Source organism: Peromyscus maniculatus, chromosome 9 (genome assembly GCF_049852395.1).
Source record: "Peromyscus maniculatus bairdii isolate BWxNUB_F1_BW_parent chromosome 9, HU_Pman_BW_mat_3.1, whole genome shotgun sequence".
Classification (NCBI taxonomy): domain Eukaryota; kingdom Metazoa; phylum Chordata; class Mammalia; order Rodentia; family Cricetidae; genus Peromyscus; species Peromyscus maniculatus.
In genome coordinates this window covers 7,500,179-7,519,057 of record NC_134860.1, presented here as the reverse complement: position 1 = coordinate 7,519,057, position 18,879 = coordinate 7,500,179, and the positions used below count along the sequence as shown (strand labels likewise).

General features: G+C 44.9%; 1 protein-coding gene across 5 annotated transcripts in view; it reads right to left on the bottom strand.

The window, feature by feature from the left end:
* Window positions 1-4,436: 4,436 nt before the first annotated feature.
* Window positions 4,437-18,879, bottom strand: part of Galnt15 (polypeptide N-acetylgalactosaminyltransferase 15) — a 38,136-nt gene continuing 23,693 nt past the window's right edge. For 3 of the 5 annotated variants that reach the window (XM_006996240.4, XM_042284418.2, XM_076544292.1), the window contains 7 exons: window positions 18,251-18,418; window positions 16,587-16,704; window positions 15,071-15,265; window positions 13,796-13,927; window positions 13,304-13,408; window positions 10,330-10,473; window positions 4,437-6,583 (listed from right to left, as the gene is read on the bottom strand). In XM_006996240.4, coding sequence (XP_006996302.1) covers window positions 6,437-6,583; window positions 10,330-10,473; window positions 13,304-13,408; window positions 13,796-13,927; window positions 15,071-15,265; window positions 16,587-16,704; window positions 18,251-18,418 — 1,009 coding nt within the window. In that variant the 3' untranslated portion in view covers window positions 4,437-6,436. Of the gene's footprint in view, window positions 6,584-10,233; window positions 10,474-13,303; window positions 13,409-13,795; window positions 13,928-15,070; window positions 15,266-16,586; window positions 16,705-18,250; window positions 18,419-18,879 lie in introns of all 5 variants that reach the window. The other 2 variants (XR_006075757.2, XM_042284417.2) reach the window with 2 other exon arrangements.

Genomic DNA, 18,879 nt, shown 5'->3' with positions numbered 1-18,879 from the left:
CTGCCTAACCTTATGCTGCCCTGCCATAGGCCAACACAACTTTATTTATTATCCAATGGGAGCCACACATGTTAATAGCGTACAGAAAGACTTCCCACAGCACCACTCACTGTCATAGTTAGGTTTCTATTGCTGCAATAAATACCATAACAAAAAAGCAACTTGGGGAGAGGACAGTCCATCATGCAGGAAGGTCAGTGCAGGAACTGAAACAGAGACCATGGGAGAGCTCTGCTGATTGGTTTGCCCTCCATGGCTTGCTCAATGCTTTCTTATGCTTCTCATGATCACCTGCCCAGGAGATCACGATCACCCACTGAAAGTCCCAGAGTAAGTCTGAACATTAGCCCACCTTCCCAGCTTCTCCTATTGCTTGACCCTTGCCCTATATTCTCAGTCATAGGAAGAACAGTTGGTTAAAAATTAAGACAAAACCCCAGCTGTGTCAAGAGCTATGTTAAGATAACCACAGACTTGAGTAAGCAACCCCCTGTTAAGCTTATACAAACACTATGCTATCACAAGTTGTAAATTCCCAAAATGTAAAGTCACCCAGGACTTAACCTCAAATTGTAAAAATTCTTATATTACCCCTGACCCCCGCCCCCACTTACAATTTTTGTTTTAAAAAGGACCTACTCCCTCTATTCAGAGTCACAGTGTCAGATCCTGACCCTGCCTGTGGCCCTAGCTAGTTAGAAGTTCTGGTACCCCATGGTGATGGAATAAAGTTTACTTCTGGTTAATAGACTTCAGTGGTCTGTTCCCCAGTATTTGCACAACCCCAGGACCCAACACAACAGTGGGCTGGGCCTTTCCACATCAATCATCAATCAAAACAAATGCCTCTCGTTAGGAAAGCTTGTGTTCCTTAACCTCTCTAAACAGAACCTGGAATCTGAAAGTCTTCTAAAGAAAGAAGGAAAGACATCAAGCTTCATTATTTTGATTTTTTAAAAAAAGATTTATTTGCTTGTTTCCACTTTGTGTGTGTGTGAGAGAGAGATGGTCATATATCTGAGGATGGCTTCAAACTCATGAGCCTAGGATGATCTAGAACTTCTGATCCCCTGCTTCTATTTTCCAAGTGTTATTCCTGTATCTAAAATTAATCAGAGTTCCTTGTAATGAGAAGAGTGTTCCCCTCATTATTGTCTTGTTGCTGTTTGTTCGGCTTTTTTGTTGTTAATAAGAACCATTTGAGTGCTTTTTCTTTTTTCTTTCTTCAAAGGTTTTTGTTTTTCTAATAGTTTTATTAAGGTAGATCACAGCATCCACATGTTTAAAGCATGAAATCCAGTGGTATTTTATTCATACTTTTCTCTCCTTCCTTCCTTTCTTCTTTCAGTCTTTCTTCCCTCCCTCCTTCCCTCATTCCTTCTTTCCTTCTTTTCTTCCTTCCTTCCTTCTTTCCTTCCTTCCTTCCTTCCTTCCTTCCTTCCTTCCTTCCTTCCTCCTCCCTTTCTCTCTTTCTTCCTTCTCCTCCTCTTGGTGTTTTCAAGACAGGATTTCACTCTGTAGTTCAAGCTGGTTTGGCCTCGCAAACACTGAATTACAGTCATGAGCCACCATACCCAACTCCATTCATGGTTTCTTTGGTAACATTTCTTGGTTTCATTTTTTAAAATATACATAATCCATCTTCTTCTGCATCTGGGTTAAATACCCCAGTTCAGGAAACAGCAAACTGCATGGGTCAGATAAGTCTGACCAACCAACTGTTTACACAAAACAACCCTGGTCACTTGTTTATTTTCATCCATGGCCCTTTCTGCACAGCAGTGCACAGCTGAGTATTTATGAGAGACCACGACCCTACAAGACACGATACTGCTATCTGCCCTGGTACAGAGAAGTTTCCAGCCCCACCTTGTCCACAGTCTAACATAAAGTTATAGTATTGGTTTACTGAAGTGCTTTATCCCAATTGGCAGCATTTAATAATATGTGGAAGGAACCTGTATTAATTCTCCCCTGTCCCTCTGTCACATACTTTGTGGTCCTGCTTGCTCAAAATACTCAGTCTCACTGGTGTTAACCCAGTCTGCCCAGCTGCTGTCTTGCCTCCATGTCCTAATTCAGTCTTGGCTGTCACCACCCTCTCTATATAAGTCAGGAGGTCTGGGGTAAAAGTAGACCTAATGGAAATACAGCAAATAACTCTACAGAGAGGATCAGCCCCTTACTCTGAAAATTCCCATCCCAATGGCCTCTCTCTAGTTCTCTGTCCAAGGGACCATCCAGAAACTCTAGGGTCACAAGTTTCCACCTTGTCTCTCAGGTCTCATATAGATACTAATTTCTTACTAACAGAAGTCATAGGGAATGTGTTGATTAGCTCAGCATGGACCAGGTGTTCCCCAGGCCAATTAGCTGGAGAAAGGGGGGAATCCTGTGTTGGGAACAACCAGTCAGCACTCCCAATACTCACGTGGTTGTCACGCGGCCAGAGCTGGAGAGGACTGCAGGATGGATGGTGCTCCTGGCTAGCTGCCTCCTAAGACTTTCAAAACAGCTTCTCAGGTTCTTCTGGATCAAATGTAGCCTGACATGACACCTACCATGCTAATGGCCTGTGCCTGAGGGAGCTGTAGGCAGCAGTACCTTCCTGGTGACCTCTCATTAAGGTCCCACTTTGCTGAAAAGCTAAGAGCCTTTTCTAAATGTGAGCTGCAGTGAGACTGACCTGTCTGCTTTGTGCATATCTACTTACTCCTGATGATCTATTAAAAGATTTTTTTAATGTGTTTTATTTTATTTTTAATTATGTGTATGTTTGCATGTCTGGGATGGGTATATACAGATACCCAGAGACCAGAAGAAGGTGTTAGATTCCTTAGGGTTGGAGTTAGAGGTGGTTGTGAGCTGCTCAATGTGGGTGCAGTATATGCTCTTAACCCCTGAACCAGCTGTTTTCCTTGCTTACCCAGCTCTTCTTATTATGGAAACGGCGTGTTTATTCTTTCAGGGCCCCTTCCAAGAGCAATCTGTTTGCATTTCTTTTGTCTAGAATTGGTGGGTCATTTAGTTAAAAATAGAGCTCCTTCAAGGTGAGTGTGGCTCCTTAAAAAATGCAAGTCCTGGTCAGCAGCAATATCCTTATGGATCTGACTTTGCTGTGGGATCGATGACATTGAGGCAAAAGAGGAAACACATCAGGCCCCTTCTGCGACAAGACAACATCTGTTTTCACTGTTGTCTCACAGCGGAGAGACTGCAGTCTGCTGGACTGGGTGTCTCTCCATCCACTCCAGTGGGATCCTTCATAATGGTGGTGGGCTTTGAGAGACAAATCACAACACCACCCCCATTTTTAAAAAAGTCAAAAAATTCAGACAGACAAGCAAAAATCAAACTGGGGAATCAGATCCCTCGACTGCCAAGTTTCTCCTTCTAACTGGACCACTGATAAGAATTCAAACACAGGCTGGAGAGATGGCTCAGAGGTTAAGAGCACTGACTATTCTTCCAGAGGTCCTGAGTTCAATTCCCAGCAACCACGTGGTGGTTCACAACCATCTGTAATGAGATCTGGTGCCCTCTTCTGGCCTGCAGGGATGCAGGCAGAACACTGTATGCATAATAAATAAATGTTTAAAAGAAAGAAAAAAAAAAAAAAGGAAGAAGACATCCTTTCTCACCAAGGGGAGAATTTTCTTACCAAAAAAAAAAAAAAAAAAAAAAAAAAAGGAATTCAAACACTAGTTACACTGTAAGAAGGTTGTTTTTCAGAAGCAAGCAGACGTGTCTGTGTAAGACAAATTGCTAAACGGTCTTATTAATAAAAACAAAAACAAAAAACCTGGAGCCAGATATTGGGGTAAAAAGCTGAGAGATCAGAGGAACAGGACAAGCCACAGCCAACCTCACCTCACAACTCCTCAGCTTCCAAAGAGACCTACTTCCTGTATACCCATGCCTATATTCCTTTCTGTCCTGCCATCTCACTTCCTCTCGCCCAGCTACACACTTCCTGTCTGTCTTTACAGACCTACAGACCTACAGACCTCCGTGGTTAGTGCTGGGATTAAAGGCGTGTGCCACCATGGCCTGGCTCTGTTCCCAGTGTGGCCTTGAACTCACAAAGATCAGGATGAATCTCTGCCTCTTGAATGCTAGGATTAAAGGCATGTGCTACCATTGCCTGACTTCTATGTTTAATATAGTGGCTGGCTTTTTCCTCTGATCTTCAGATAAGCTTTATTAGGATGCACAATATATTGGGGGACACAATATATCACCATATGTCTATTTTGTTTAAATTAAGGGTTTGTAAGTACCAGCCAGGGACTGAGTTGACAGCCATTCCTGTAATAAAATAATGAATCATGGGGATAGTCAAGGAAACCAGAAATACCACATTCTTTTTAGTTAGAACAATTAACCAATAAGCTATCTGGGTCCTTTTGTTAATCACCATGAAGTATAACTCACACAACAAAATCTAGTCTTTTATTTAATTATATTAATTTATCCCAATGGCTTCAAATACTCAAAATAGTAATAACAGAGTTCATTTCAGAATAGAGATCTTTAAAAATGTTTGCTCTTCAATCATTACTGCCCTTTACAAGCTGGTCATTTGAAAATTTTAAGATCCATCCCTGCCTCAACATGTTAGAAGAATTTGTTTTTGTTTTTGTTTTGTTTTGTTTTTTCGAGACAGGGTTTCTCTGTATAGTTTTGGAGGCTGACTTGTAATTTACTTTGTAGACCAGGCTGGACTCAAATTCACAAAGATTCGCCTGGCTCTGCCTCTCGAGTGCTGGGATTAAAGGTATGCACCACCACTGCCCAGCTAGAAGAATTGGTTTTAAATACAGACAGATCTGAAGTAAGAAGATGGTGGCTAAATTCTCTTCCCTACACAGGAATGTGTCTAGCCAGTGCTATTCAGTAATACTTTTTGTGTCTGTGGGATATTTCATAACTGTGTTCTCACGTTGGGTAGCCATTAGCCACAGGTGACTACGGAACTCTTGAAATGTAGCCAGTACAATCAAGGAACAGTTTGAAAATTTCCTGAATTGTAGTGAATTTCCATCAAAATGGCCACACTGGGTTTGTGGTCATCATATTGGATAGCGTTAGTCTAGAGCAATTCTAAGGCACGAGAAACACATGGGCAATGTGGGCACTGACGTGGAAGTTGGAGAAGGAATACATATTATGTCGGATATTTTAGGAACACAAACTTATTCCCCAGTTCTTATTTAAAACAATACCCCAAAGATCAAAGGCATCTTTAATGCAAAGTCTCTAAGTTTACCATAGAGAGAGCTAATTCCATCCAGAGAAAAATGAGCAAGAATTTTTTGTTTTTTCCTTAACCGCATCCTAACTCACTCAGCAACCCTTTGTGGCCATGCCTTGGTTCTGCTCTGCTTGAGGTGGATTTCCCTCAACTGTGAGCACTTAACTGGAAGCCACATTTAGGGGGCCCCTGACAATCTTGGTGGGTTCATAGATGGCCCTGGTAAGCATCAGGAACATTTAATAACCAAATCTATTTTGCTTTGTAAGGATGTTGGCTTTGATGCTGGCATTCCCCTCAAGAGAGGGTTGCCCCTTTTCAAACGTTGTTATATCTCATCAAGCCAGCACAGCTCTCCTAGTAGGGCATTAAGAGAGTTTATCTACCCTGATACCTTTGTTCATGAGAATGTGCAGATGTGTTGATCCTTCCAGAACTAGTGACTGAAGAAGGGCTACATTGACAGGAAATCTGCTTGTGGAGGAAGAATAAGCCAGAGAAGGCTAGAGCAGGTGAATGGAGGTAGAGAGTTCCAAGACAACTATCCTGAAGATGAAAACGTCTTACCTAGGTCTGTTGACTCTTCTGTGGGCCAACCTGAGCTGAAAGTGGGGACAAATCTCTCTTCCTTCTTCTTCCCATCCCCACCCCATTCCTCTCCACTCCCTTCTGCTTCCTGTTGAGCTAGGGTTCAATGAATGAATACAAAACATATTCTAGCAAGCCTAATCAAAATGTTGGGACTGCCAGGCCATTAAATACACTGTGCTCTAGCTTTCATGACTGGCCACATACAGCATCAGAGTAAGTGCTGCGTGAGATTGAAGAAATTTATCTATTGCATTTGATGCCTCCCGGAAGTACTGTCAGACAATGCCTATGCCTCTTTCCCCAGTCAGGGATAAAAGCAAGTGTTAATGCTCAGTAGGCAAAGAAAAGGCTCTGTACTACTTCACGACGATCATGTCTGGTGAAGACATGAAGACAATGAAGCCATTGCTTTTCTTTCTAAATAACAGCCAACAATCAGTGCCATAAGTTACATGGAGAAATGTTCTATGCTTTCTTTTATGGCACTTTCTTCTCTCCGACACCAGAAGCCCAGGCACAGGGGACTGGCTCAGAACACACAGAAGCAGAATGGTGATGCTCAGTGTTTATTTTGCTCTTCATCACTGTTACTCATCGTTCATCCACAGGGTAGACCTGGTCGAATCGCCACAGCTGGCTGCTTTTACCATCACATTGACTCAAGTACAGATTCATATTGTCTGGTTGAACCCCAGCTTCCATGCATTTCCCAGAAAGAATGTGGATGATCATTCCATCCTGAAAAGAGAAAGAAGGAGCCAATTCCTGACAAAGTCAGCAAAGGAGGACATTTTTAAGATTTCTGCTGAGCACTAAAAAACTAACAGCGGTGATAGGAATTAGCCTGGAAGGAATGGTAGGATTTTTAGTTAATAGAAAAATATAATTTAAATTACCCTAAAATTTGGATGTCATTCAACCCTAAGGAATCATAAACCCAATTATTTGTATTGCTGGTGTCATTTCTTGGAATGTTCTGGTCAGGTAACCCTGGATAGGGTGTGTTCACTCTTTGTGATGTATTGTCAGAATCACTATTATCACTGCATTCAGGAATCTCTGCTTTCAGAAGGGTTTCATTAGTGCCACCCTCTGCTAATCCTGCAATTTGAAATTGCGGCCACTGGGATGCAGTAGAGAGCATGACTGAGAGGCTATCCTGAAGATCTAATCAGACCATCCCTATGAAAGAGGTATGACTGGACTCCACCAGATTCAATACTGACCATAACATCCCCTTACAAGAAAAATCTGATTTCATTACAAAATTAAACATCGTTAGCCATAATGTTATAAATTCCTGCTCATTATTGAGACATTCCAAATTACACACTGCTTCAATACACAAACTAGTTGTCTTCAGTCTATTCCAGAGCATTTCCATCACTTCCCAAAGACATTGCTACCCATTAGCAGTCATTTGCCCTTCCTCCCTTCTTCTGGCCACCCAGAATTACTAGCCTCCTTTCTGAGGTCATGCACTCAGTATTCTAGACATTTCATATAAACAGAATTGTGTAGTATGGTCCCTTTATAACTCTTTCATTTTGCATGTTTTTCAGATTTATTCACATTGTAGTAAAAACTAGTAAGTCATTTCCTTTTTTTTCTCTTTTTACTGTGGTAAAAACACACCAAAATGTGGCACTTTTAAAGCATTTTCAACTATAAAGTTTAGAAAAGTTGAATATATTAGTTTTCCATAACTTTTTTATTGTAAAAAATACTTTCTACTCATTAAACAATAATTCCCCTTTCTTTTTCCCCCAGCCACTAGTAATCACCATGCATCTATGGCTTTAACTGCTTTACATAAAATGCATTAAGTGGAATGATACAGTTTTGGGATGTGTTTATGTGTGTGTGTTATTTAATCTAGTTTAATGGCTTCAGGGGTCACTCGTACCATATGACAGGACTTCCTTCTACTTTAAGGCTGAGTAATATTTCATTACATGGAATTACTTCTAGAAAGTAAGTAATTCTAAGTGAAAAAGCTTTAGGATAGTTGTGTGTCCATGTTTTCCATTTAGCTATAGATCGATTGCAATGCTTTTATATTATAAATTGCCTGCAATGCTTTTATATTATAAATGAAAATAGTGCCTCATTCTTTTTCTGGCTGAATGATACCTTTCATAGATATTCCTCCTTACGCGTCTGGACACCGGCCCCAGGCCTTACATTCAATAGGCAATTGCTCTAGATCACTGAACTAAAGCCCCAGTCTCATTTCATTTCTTTTCCTTTAATTTTTTCAAGACAAGGTTTCTTTGTGTAGCCTTGGCTGTCCTGGAACTCACTCTGTAGACCAGGCTGGCCTCAAACTCACAGAGATCCACCTGTCTCTGCCTCCCCAGTGCTAGGGAAAAAAACATGGGCCACCACCACCTGGCTCACACCTCATTTCTTAATGCCTGGAAATAGGCCATGTGTGTCTTACAGATCTTTTGGTTTTGGTTGCTTGTTGAAAATTCAGCTTAAATTTTCCATGATGAGATTTTCCTCTTCTCTGCTCTATGAGTCACATGTACAAAGTTCTACTAATTTTACCCTCTTTACTCCCAATCAGAATTTGAAGAGAAGAAAATGAGTCTATCTATTTCTTAGTGGTACACACAGCTCAGGAAGGACGTGAATGGAAGAAACTGTATGGACACATATTGCAGATATGGTGACCTGTTGTGGGATGTTCTGTATGCTCTGATTGGCTAATAAATAAAGTGCTGATTGGCCAGCAGCCAGGCAGGAAGTATAGGTGGGACAAAGAGAGGAGAAGTCTGGGAAGTAAAAAGCTGAAGAAGGAGATGCTGCCAGCCGCCGCCATTAGTAGCAACATGTAAGATACTGGTAAGCCACAAGCCATGTGGCAATGTGTGTGTGTGTGTGTGTGTGTGTGTGTGTGTGTGTGTGTGTGTGTGTGTGTATGGGTTAATTTAAGATGTAGGATCTAGCTAGCAAGAAGCCTGAGCCATTAGGCCAAACAGTTTAAATAATATAAGTGTCTGTGTGTTTATTTGAGTCTGAGTGACTGCGGGTCTGAGTGGGACTGGAGAAAACTCCAGTTACAGTGACCTTGGTGCTGAGACCGAGGGATGGTGGCCAAAGAGACCCTCACCAGAACAGAACAAGAGGGACTCACAGCAGAACTGAGGTTCTGGAACCTTCTCCTGATTGTTCTGTTGCAGCAAGAACTTGTCTCATGGTCAAGTCCACAGTCATGCTGCAGTACTGATCCTTTCCCAATTTTGTACCTGGGGCCAGCTCATTCACCCTAAGTACTTAAGTCCCCCTATTTTCTCTCTGTTGGTGTGTGTCCTCTGGGAAGGTTCTAGAACTTCCTTACAGGAAATATAGGACTAAAACTTCACAGAAATGACAAAATGTTCACAATGGAACATTCATTATAATAAAAAAATGACAGTCACATATTTATATTTTTAACTTTAAAAATATTGATTGATTTTTATTTTGTGTTTTTGGATGTCTGAGTATTAATCTGTGTATCATTTGCATGAAGTGCCAGCAGAGGCCAGAAGAGGGCATTGGATCTTCTTGAACTGGAGTTTGCTTGCCTCCAAGTGGGAGCTAGGAATTGAACCTGGGTCCTCCGGAAGAGCAGCCAGTGCTCTTAACCACTAAGCCATCTCTCCAACCCAACAGCTACATATTTATATATCAATATCTACTTCTTTTAAATTTTGCTTTGCATCACTCCTCAATCTACACCACCAGTGATTGTTTCTGTAACATGCTCCACCTGTGAAGGGGCCCCAAAACAGCTTGACTACACAGCAGCCATGACAGACTTAGGGGCCTAGACACAGCTTCTGTGACAGGCTTACTGGCAGGCAACACCCAGATCCAAGAAAAGCCGTAAGCTGATACCACCCAGGGATCTACCCAGGGGTGAGGAAATACCTGACATCCCCAACATTCCAACCATTAGATAAGGTGGCCAGATGTCCTTGAGTCTAGCACACACCTATTTTTGTTTTACAGATACCCCTAGACAGTTGTCAGCCAATCAGGGTCCTGGACTCTGGACATCCCCTCACCCCAACCTCTGCTATGATAAAACTCTGCCCCACCTGAGCTCAGGGCTCTCTGCTCTCACCGCTGTGTCAGACAGACAGAGGGACCAAGCTCCATGCTTGAAATAAAGGCTCTTTGCTTTTACATGCGGGATTTGGTCTCCATGGTGGTCTTTTGGGGGTCCCTGCAATCTGGGCATAACACACCATTCTACCTGTGGTCCAAGCTAATGACCTGTCAAGGTGTAGTGACAAATTAGTACATCTCCATAGGCTGGATTGATTTTACTTTCACCAGAGACCCCAGTGTCAAGCCATTAAGCTTAACAACAGAAGTACTGTCATGGAGAGTACCTGATGTCCTGGAAGAGCCCAGGCTGCCATGCTAACAAGGTCGGCTCCCTGGAAGTTCCTTGCCTGTGATCAGCATTTCCGGAATGGATTAATTACCTCCTGGAGTTCCCAGTGCTGTTGATGGATGGCAGGGCCTTCCTCTGTGCAGTTCTGCAGAATCACCTGTTCTCCACTGATGTCGAAGCACAACCGCTGGGGGCTGCCAAAGAGAATCTCCTTCCTGCTGGTGTGCTGCAGATTCTGGGGTAGAGGGGGTGGCAGTTAGCATAGCCCCAAAGACACCCTCTCCAGAGCCACGGGGAGACAAAGGAACACACAGCAGAGCTGCATTCTTCAGATTCCACAGGGGCAGCCAGCAAGGCCCTTCCTGGGTTCTGAAGTCCCAGCACCTTGGGCTTTCTCACATTCCTATTTCCACATCCTGGCATGCTTCTGTGGCATCCCTGCTATTGTCTGTATGCAGATAAGGCTGTTTTAAAAGGCTGCAAGTGCCAAGTGCGCACTGCTGGAAGGGCAAGTGAGGGATCCCTGAGGCCCAGGTTGATTTCTTTCTAGAGGAATCTTCGATGTCACTAATTTCCCTGCTGTCTATGGTGTCTGCAGACTCTTGGTCATGGTCCCCATTGCCTCCAGGATTTTAGAGAGCTGAATTGTGTGGACCTTTACACAGGGGCTTTAACTGTGAGGCTTACCAATTGGATGGCATGTTTTGGCAAAACTATCTTCTGTTCGTTCTTGCCAGATGCAGTCCGAACTGATTTCTATGTTAACTGTATGACTCTGAGACAGCACGGGCATCATGGATGCGCAGCCTGCTCAGACACGTGAGCCCTGCGTTCGGAACGGTTTCATGTTCTCAGTTCAATCTATTCACTCTAAGCATTGCTGCCACTGTCTTGAAATTCATAATAACTGTCGAATTAGAGACATCACATCTTCAATTTGCGTTAGGCCCTGCTAATCTGCAAATTAAATATAGTGGTCTTCCGTACTTGAAAATTCCCAAACAGCACAGTTAGCATAAATTTGAACCCTAAGGACATCTCAGAGGCTTGTGGGCGACTCTCAAGGGAGAGTAATTTTTTTTCCTACTCCAAATCCCATCTGTAGTGACAAATGACTTCCTTGTTTCCTCGTGGTCATGGGGAGATATTTTTAGCACAGCTTTGCAAGCACCGGCTACCCTGTGATGGTCAAAGCCGGGTAACAAAAGTCTCAGTCCAAACCTCATCTCTCCTGAGCTGAAGCCCGGCCCTCCTTGCTTCTCCCTGCCTGCAGCCACGCTACTGAGCTCCAGAGGTAGGTGGCCACTGAGCCCTGTCACCTCTCAAGGAAGCCCAGCTCACACAAACGGCTCTATTTTTGTTTGCCACTTGAGTTTTAGTTCTTGGTTATTTATTTCCTTTCTTTCTTGCAAACTCAATGAACTGTGCATGGAAAGGGGCATTTCATATTCTTTTTATCCAGCACATATCTAGTCATCCTCCTGCCCCCCACCCCCACCCCCGCCTTGGCGAGGGAATCAAGCTTATTGACTTTCCAATATTGCAGGCTCCAGAAGACCTTACTAATTAAACACACACACACACACACACACACACACACACACACACACACACACACACACACACAAAACAAATATTCTCTTTGTCTAAAGGAAGCCCATAGAACATGAAGAAACTGAGACTCAGAATGATAAAAAAGCCTGCTAAGATCTCACAGCCAGCCAGTGGGGACTTGATTCAAACCTGGCTCTAGATGGCAGTCGAGATGATGACAGCTGGCACCCTGGCATGTGACTTCCACACTTGGCTCTTTATGGGCTCATCTCTTGTGTCTAGTGCTGTGGGTTAAACATGAAGCATCCTCCATGGCCTAATGCTTCACATGCCCCAGCTTATGGCCCTGCTTTGAAGGCTGTGGGGCCTTAGAAGGTGGGACCTGACTGCTGGAAGCAGATCACTAAGGCAAGCCTCTGAGGGATATGTGCACCTGGCTTGCTTTCTCTGCTCTTTAGTCTGCACCATGTGAGCAAGCTACCAAATGTCTCAGACTTCTGCCACCATGGACCAAGTCACTTCCAGGGCCATGTCCTTCTCACAGTAAACTGAAATTCTCCTGAGACTGTGAGCTAAAAAAATACACCACCACCAACAAAACAACAACAACAACAACACCTTTCCTCCCTTGTTTCTCTCAGGTATTTAGAGCCTAGGGATGTGAAAGCTCACTGATGTATCTGGTGTGAATGCCACCGGCATTTTAGGAAAGAATGGTGAGGTTCACAGATGGAAGAGACCAAGTGAATCCTGAGCCAACTCCTTCCCTGTGTTCTGTCCAGGCCCTGAGCCTGTCCCCAGCTCTCTAGGCTGGCACTGCAAGGCTGGACCCCAAACTTCCCATGGAGATGCTTCCCCCTTCTCCTCAGGCTCTCTGGGTGTCACTTAACTGTTGATTGCTTTCATTAGGTAACTTTGAAGTATGACAGTTCAATTCAAAGGACCCCCCATGACAGCCTGAATCAGATCTGGGGCCAGTCTACACTGAGAAGTTATTCAAGTTCTGAAAAGAAGTGGACCTATGACCTCTCAGCCAGGATGGACAGTTTTCTGTTACCTTGGTCAGTTTTTCCTATGATGAAAAATTGAAGCAAATAAGACACACTCCAAGGATCACAGTGACCTTCCTAATGGCCAAAGAGTCCATGTGAATCTAGACCCTTCTCCCGACTCCATTACTTCTTCTCTACTCAGACCCTTGGACTGTTCCTCAAGCCTGGAGGATCTAAAGTAGACATTCCTGGGTTGGTGGTTTTATGACAGTTTCCTCCTCTGCCAGATCCAAGGGCTGGCTAAGTAGCCTCGTCCTTCCTTATAACTGAGATGCTCCATTCTTTGATGCTGGTCCGGATCTAAGGTGAGGATGATGTGGGCAGACCTGTGACAAGTCATCACAGTGGGAGACCACAGCCTGTCATGGGACATGGGACCACAGAGAGGAGCTACTCTGAAGGGAACTGAAGAGCACCCTAGGAAACAGTACCCACTCCCAGCGAAGCATCATCACCCACTTGTTGCTGCCGGTTGTTACTGCAAGGAGCCAATGTCATGGGGCAGCCCAGGATGTCCCCGTCTGCTTGGCAGTCTGCACAGAAGCCAAGTCCAGTGTTGTGGAGCTGAAAGTGAACATCCACAAAGATGTGAATCTGACCTCCACTGTGAAGAAGCCATGGAGCAGACTCTAACCCTCTGTCCTCTTTAGACCTTATCCCAAAGTGTGTGGTTCAGTCACAGTGAATTGGGTCAAGCCCAAATCAGTTATCTTAAGACACAAGCCTTCAGGGGGAGCCAGGCCACACTCATTTTGGTGAAGGGATCTGGCATGGGTTGCAGGGTAACACTGCTCCTTTCCTCTGGCTGGCGGGGAGGCAGAGATGGGGAGTCCAAAGGCCTCTGAAACCCTGCTGAGCCTGGAACTGCCCAGTGTAAGGGACGAACATTCTTGTCTGGGCAAGTGACCCTCTCTCTCCTTTCTTTCCCACCTCCCCTGGGCCATGCCTTGCCTTTCCAGAGAACCTGGGTCTGTGCTCAGATGGATACAGCTCAGGGTAGACATTGGCCAAAAACCAGTGGAACGTCCGACAACCCAGCCTCCTTTGCAGCTTCAGGCGTTCTGTGCAGTCTGGCTTTGCAACCTGCCGTTGGAGAAGGACATGGGAGTGAAGCCAGGAAAGCGTATTTCCCCCCAAACCCACAAAGTAGGGGAGGAATAGAGGTAGACGTGAAGAGGCAGAAGGATCAGGACAGGACTGCAAACAGGAGGAAAGCTCGTATGCTGAAAGAGGTTTAGAAGGTATGGAGTCAGTAACTTCTCTAGAGAGAGACATGGAACCAGAGAGATTGGAAGCAGCATATCCCTTCTCACAGACCCCCAAATCTTCAGCCTACGAAGACCATGGTGTCTATGCCTTAAAGTCTTTTCTCTGGAATGTGAAGAAATGATGGGCTCTGTACCTGGGATGTACCATGAGCTGGCCCAGGAGTAGTGGAGACGAAGTAAGTTGGGAAATTGCAAGGGTCGGGGCTGAGGAAAGGCAAGTTGACTTTTCTTCCTCCCTGAGTGTCAGTTTTCTCCATCAATGAACCATTTATTCAGGCTACACTGGCCCCTCCCTTTATAAACAACTGTAAGAGGGTGGACACCGGCCCTCAACACTAGTTTAATGTTTTAGGCTGTGTTGGTAAGATATAAAAAAAAAACCCACCTAGAAGGTTAGTATAAATTTCCTGGGAGAGAGAAGCTTTGAGGAGGGGTTGAAATAATCAAATATGGAGAGAGGGGTGTGGGAAAGGAGGAAGGAGGGAATGAGAAAGGGGAAATAAAAAAGAGATGAGGTGATGTCCATGTCAGTGTTCTGCCTTGCTGGTCTCTGGTTTTTAGTAAGACACAGTGAGGCCAAGCAGGCTGTAAATGCATGATGCATTAGATCTGTTCTTTGTCTTGGATATTCCTTAACCCTTGATTGCCACTCAGGATGAAAGAACGCTCAGAGATGTGACTCATTCCCTATCTGGACCCACCTCCCCTCTGGCCTTGTGGGGAAAGGTTGCCTGCAGTTCAGAATTCCATAGCAGTCTGGGAATTCCAGGCCAAGGTCAACTGTGGTACTCCAGGGAGGTGATGAGAGGGACAGAGGACAGCCCCACCAGGTAGAAAGGTCACTCCAGAGGGCCAACTCAAGCAAGCTCAAACCAGAAAGAAGGGAGAGGGTTCTTCTTGGCCGACCTTAACCTGGTGACCTTATGCTGGTCAAAGACCCCTAGTAGCCCATCCTTACCTTGCTCTGGGCAAAGGCCTCTGGGACGTGCCTGTAGAAGGTTTCTTTGAAGGACCCCAGCCAGGTCTCAGCAATTCGGACCTTGTTCCTCAGAATGACCTCAGGGTCAGCCCTGGAGCTGGCATCTTGGCTTTGGTAGATGTGTCCCACTCGAGAGCAGGGAAGGATTTCCACAGAGCCACCACAAAGCCAGGCCTGTCACAGGAGGAGAAGGTGAGTGGCTCTTTCTTCTACTTCCCTGTCTGTGAGCAGCTGGGAGAAAACCAGGAAGTCGGAAGCCAGAATGCCCAGTTCAGATCCCCAGATTGCAGTTCCTCCATCCAAGAGTGTGGGCAGCAGGGCAGCAAGGGGGAGGGACAGAGGGCAGTTGTCCCAGGATGGAATTGAGGGGTGGTGACTGACACCCATGCACCTGCTTGACCATGCTGCCTGGAAACATGTGCAGAGTCAGCAAACAGAGAACCGCAGGATCAGCACCGCACACACACGCCAGGGGATGCTTTCCTAGGGAAAATATGTCGGCAGTGGCCAGGGAATTTCTAAAATCCCGTGATGTCTCCTACAAAGACACTAGAGATGAAAGCACAGCTCCCTTAGCCTTCTTCACTCCTTCTAGGAGCTTCTCCCAGGTCCCCACTGCTCACTGTCAAGAACCCTTCATTCTATACTTGGTGACAGAAATTACAATTGACTAGTGCTGGGACAGGCTGTGGTTCAAGAACTAAAAACACCCTGGGCATGGGGTTCTCAAACCCTACTCCCCACGATACCTCAGAGGACTCAGCACTGCAGGCATCTTTCATTTCTTTAGAGAAATAGCAAACTTGGACATTATGCAAACTACAAGCCTGATGTAATTCCCACATCCACATTAGATTGGTCTACCCGTGTTAGATGATGGACAGCTTTGCTGGGTTGGGTTTGGGGCAGTGGGTGTGACTGAAAGGCAAGTACAATGCTAGAACCAGTGTGGAACAGAAGGTGTGGGTGGTGACTGTTCACATGGTTCCCAGGATGGAGAGGCCAACTAAGCCCAGCAGGTCCTAAATCAAGAGAATACCCATTGTTTGGATGGAACTGCTCAGTGCCAAGAATGGTCTCACATCTGGCTGGTGGGTGCTGTAAAAGATCCCCTAGATGCTAAGGGTACCACGAATGGAGAATGTGCCAGGAGCCCTGGATTGCCTTCACTGAGATGTGAATGACTGATAGTGCATCTTCTGATGAGGATCTTGAAAGTCAAGTGCACAGAGGAGGCTGAGAGTCAAGTCAAGGTAGCTCACCAGAGACATGGCCTGGGAGGGGACCGGAGGCTTGACTTACCTTGTTGCAATGACTTTATATAATTTACCCACAAGTTTATTCCCAACACCTGCCCTTTCTAATGTCTGCCTCTGAGCTGATACATACGTACATACATACATACATACATACATACATACATACATACATACACACATACATATATACATGACTCCAGAGATACCACCATGTTCACTGTTGACATAGAACCTACCTTGAAGGACATCTCAAGATTTTCACTACCCTGTAGTGACATGAGAGGATCATAAGCTCCGGTGTTTTGGAAGTAATGTCTGTCCACGGCCACCACCTCTCCAGGTACCACAGGGCTCCTGCACAGAGAAGTCATGTAAGAGACTACAGTGCAAGCCTAAACTCAGAAACAGGGGCTGGGTGGGGCTTCCCGGAGGCAGGTCCAGCCAGTGAGACTGCCGACTCTGGGCTCTGGTGGAGTTCAACATCTTGATCCACAAGACTGGAGCAGAGCAACAATGTTTGAAATGCAAGAATTTTATAAAGAGAACTGGGAGCTGGAGAGACGTTTCAACAGTTATGAGTGCTTGCTGCTCTTCCAGAGGACCCAAGATATGTTACCTCTCTCCATTTGATTTCCTCACCTCTAACTGGGATAAAACAACCATCCACAAAACAACAAAAAAACGGAACAAACAAACAAACATAACAGTTCACAGTTGCGGTTTGTGGGGATTGAAATAAAGAGTTACATACAGTGCCAGGCATCATACTTGCCGTATTTGGAATACAAAGCTGTACAGATCTGAGTTCACTATTCCTCTCTGAAATTCATAGTGCTGCTGTTTTTCTTTGTTGTTCTTTGTCTTTTCTGTTTTGTGTTTTGAGACAAGGTCTCACTGGCCTCACACTCATGATCTTCTCTTGGGATATCAGGTGTGCACCAACACCTGGCTCCTGGTGAGTGTTTTAATTCAGAATTTTTGGGTTTTAGAAAGTGGCCTCCATAACATACTGCCTGTCAGCTTTGGCTGCTGCATCCTTTAGTGGGGTGCACAGAAACTTCTTCAGTCAGCATGTAACTACTCAGAGTGGGCTCAGGCACCATGTCCCTTAGGTACACATCTGCTGCCCAGTGCACTGTGACAACAAACGAGGTTTTCAGAGGGCTTCGGGGTTTGTGGTTATCAGTTGTGGACTGTGGATGTGGACCAGCCACACAGCCTAGCGTATCAGGGAAGTAGGTGGTTTTAGGAGCTGGCTACCCTGGATTTCCGTCATCATGATGTTGGGAATTTAATCTGTATGTATCCTGACACAGGATTCTGAATTAAAACACTCACCAGGAGCCAGTGAAGTAGAGACGTCAGCCTGGCTGAGCCATTCCAGAACTCATGACCCATATAGTCTGTGAGCTCGGAGAATGCTGTTGTTTTACACACTAAATTTGAAATGGCTTGTTATCCAGCAGAAAATTTCTAATTAAAAAACAATAAGATAATTGTTTAGAAACCAAACACGGGAGTAGCAACTTTCAGAGCTGTTATCTATTTTGAGAATTATGGTGTCCCAGTGTTCGGCCAGCTAAGTCTTTATTCTCACTGAGCAGGAACCTGAGACCAAGGAGTTGTGCTATCTGGGGTCAAGGTCAGCTCAGCTTCTTCCTCATTCTCACCCTGGACAGAATCTTCTGCAAGACAGCTTCCCCGGCTCTCTTCCCTGGACTTCATTGATATCACGATGACGGAAGCATTGTAGCTGGCTGAACGCTTTTTACACATCGGCTTGTTTGGTTTCCATCCCCACCCCATGTGCTAGGCACTGTCATCAGGAAACGGACTCAGGTGACATGGCTTGCTGTCCCTGTGTGGAGTTCAGGGAAGGGCAGGCTGTGGCAGGGCTCACCTGATAGGGCTGATGGGGGATGGGCGGGCCTTCTGCTCCTGCTCCCCCAGGGGCTCCCATCGGAAATCCAACTTCCAGTCCAGCACCCCTCGATGCAGCTCCTTGGCTGGAGAGTACTGGAGTGTCTTCCAGTCAATCACGTCTATGACTGGAGACACTACTCGGCTCCTGGAAAGAGTGGAGGATCAAACTACGATGCAGACCACTTACTAGCTGAGGGACAGAAACAAGATCTATGTAATGTGTAGCCCAGTGCAGCAGCCACAGGCCATTCATACCTGTTAGCCTTGAAACTGTGCTTTGTCTCAGGTAAGAATCCCAATTTAGAAGAATTAATATGAAAAAAGGATGAAAAACTTTCAGTAAATTTTATATTGATTACATACTGATAATTATATTTTGAATATACTGGGTTTACACTATTAAAATTAATTTCATTTGTTTTTACTTTGTAACATGACTGTTTTAATTAACCATGTAGCCCATGTTGTATGTCTTCTGTATGGCACTCTACTATATCTGCATATAACTTGATATGCCTCAGACAGGGCCCTGGGCAGTCAGCTGTGGGGAACAACTTGGGATGACAGTCATTTAGCTCTTCCCAGAGAGTTCCCCTTTCCTTTAGA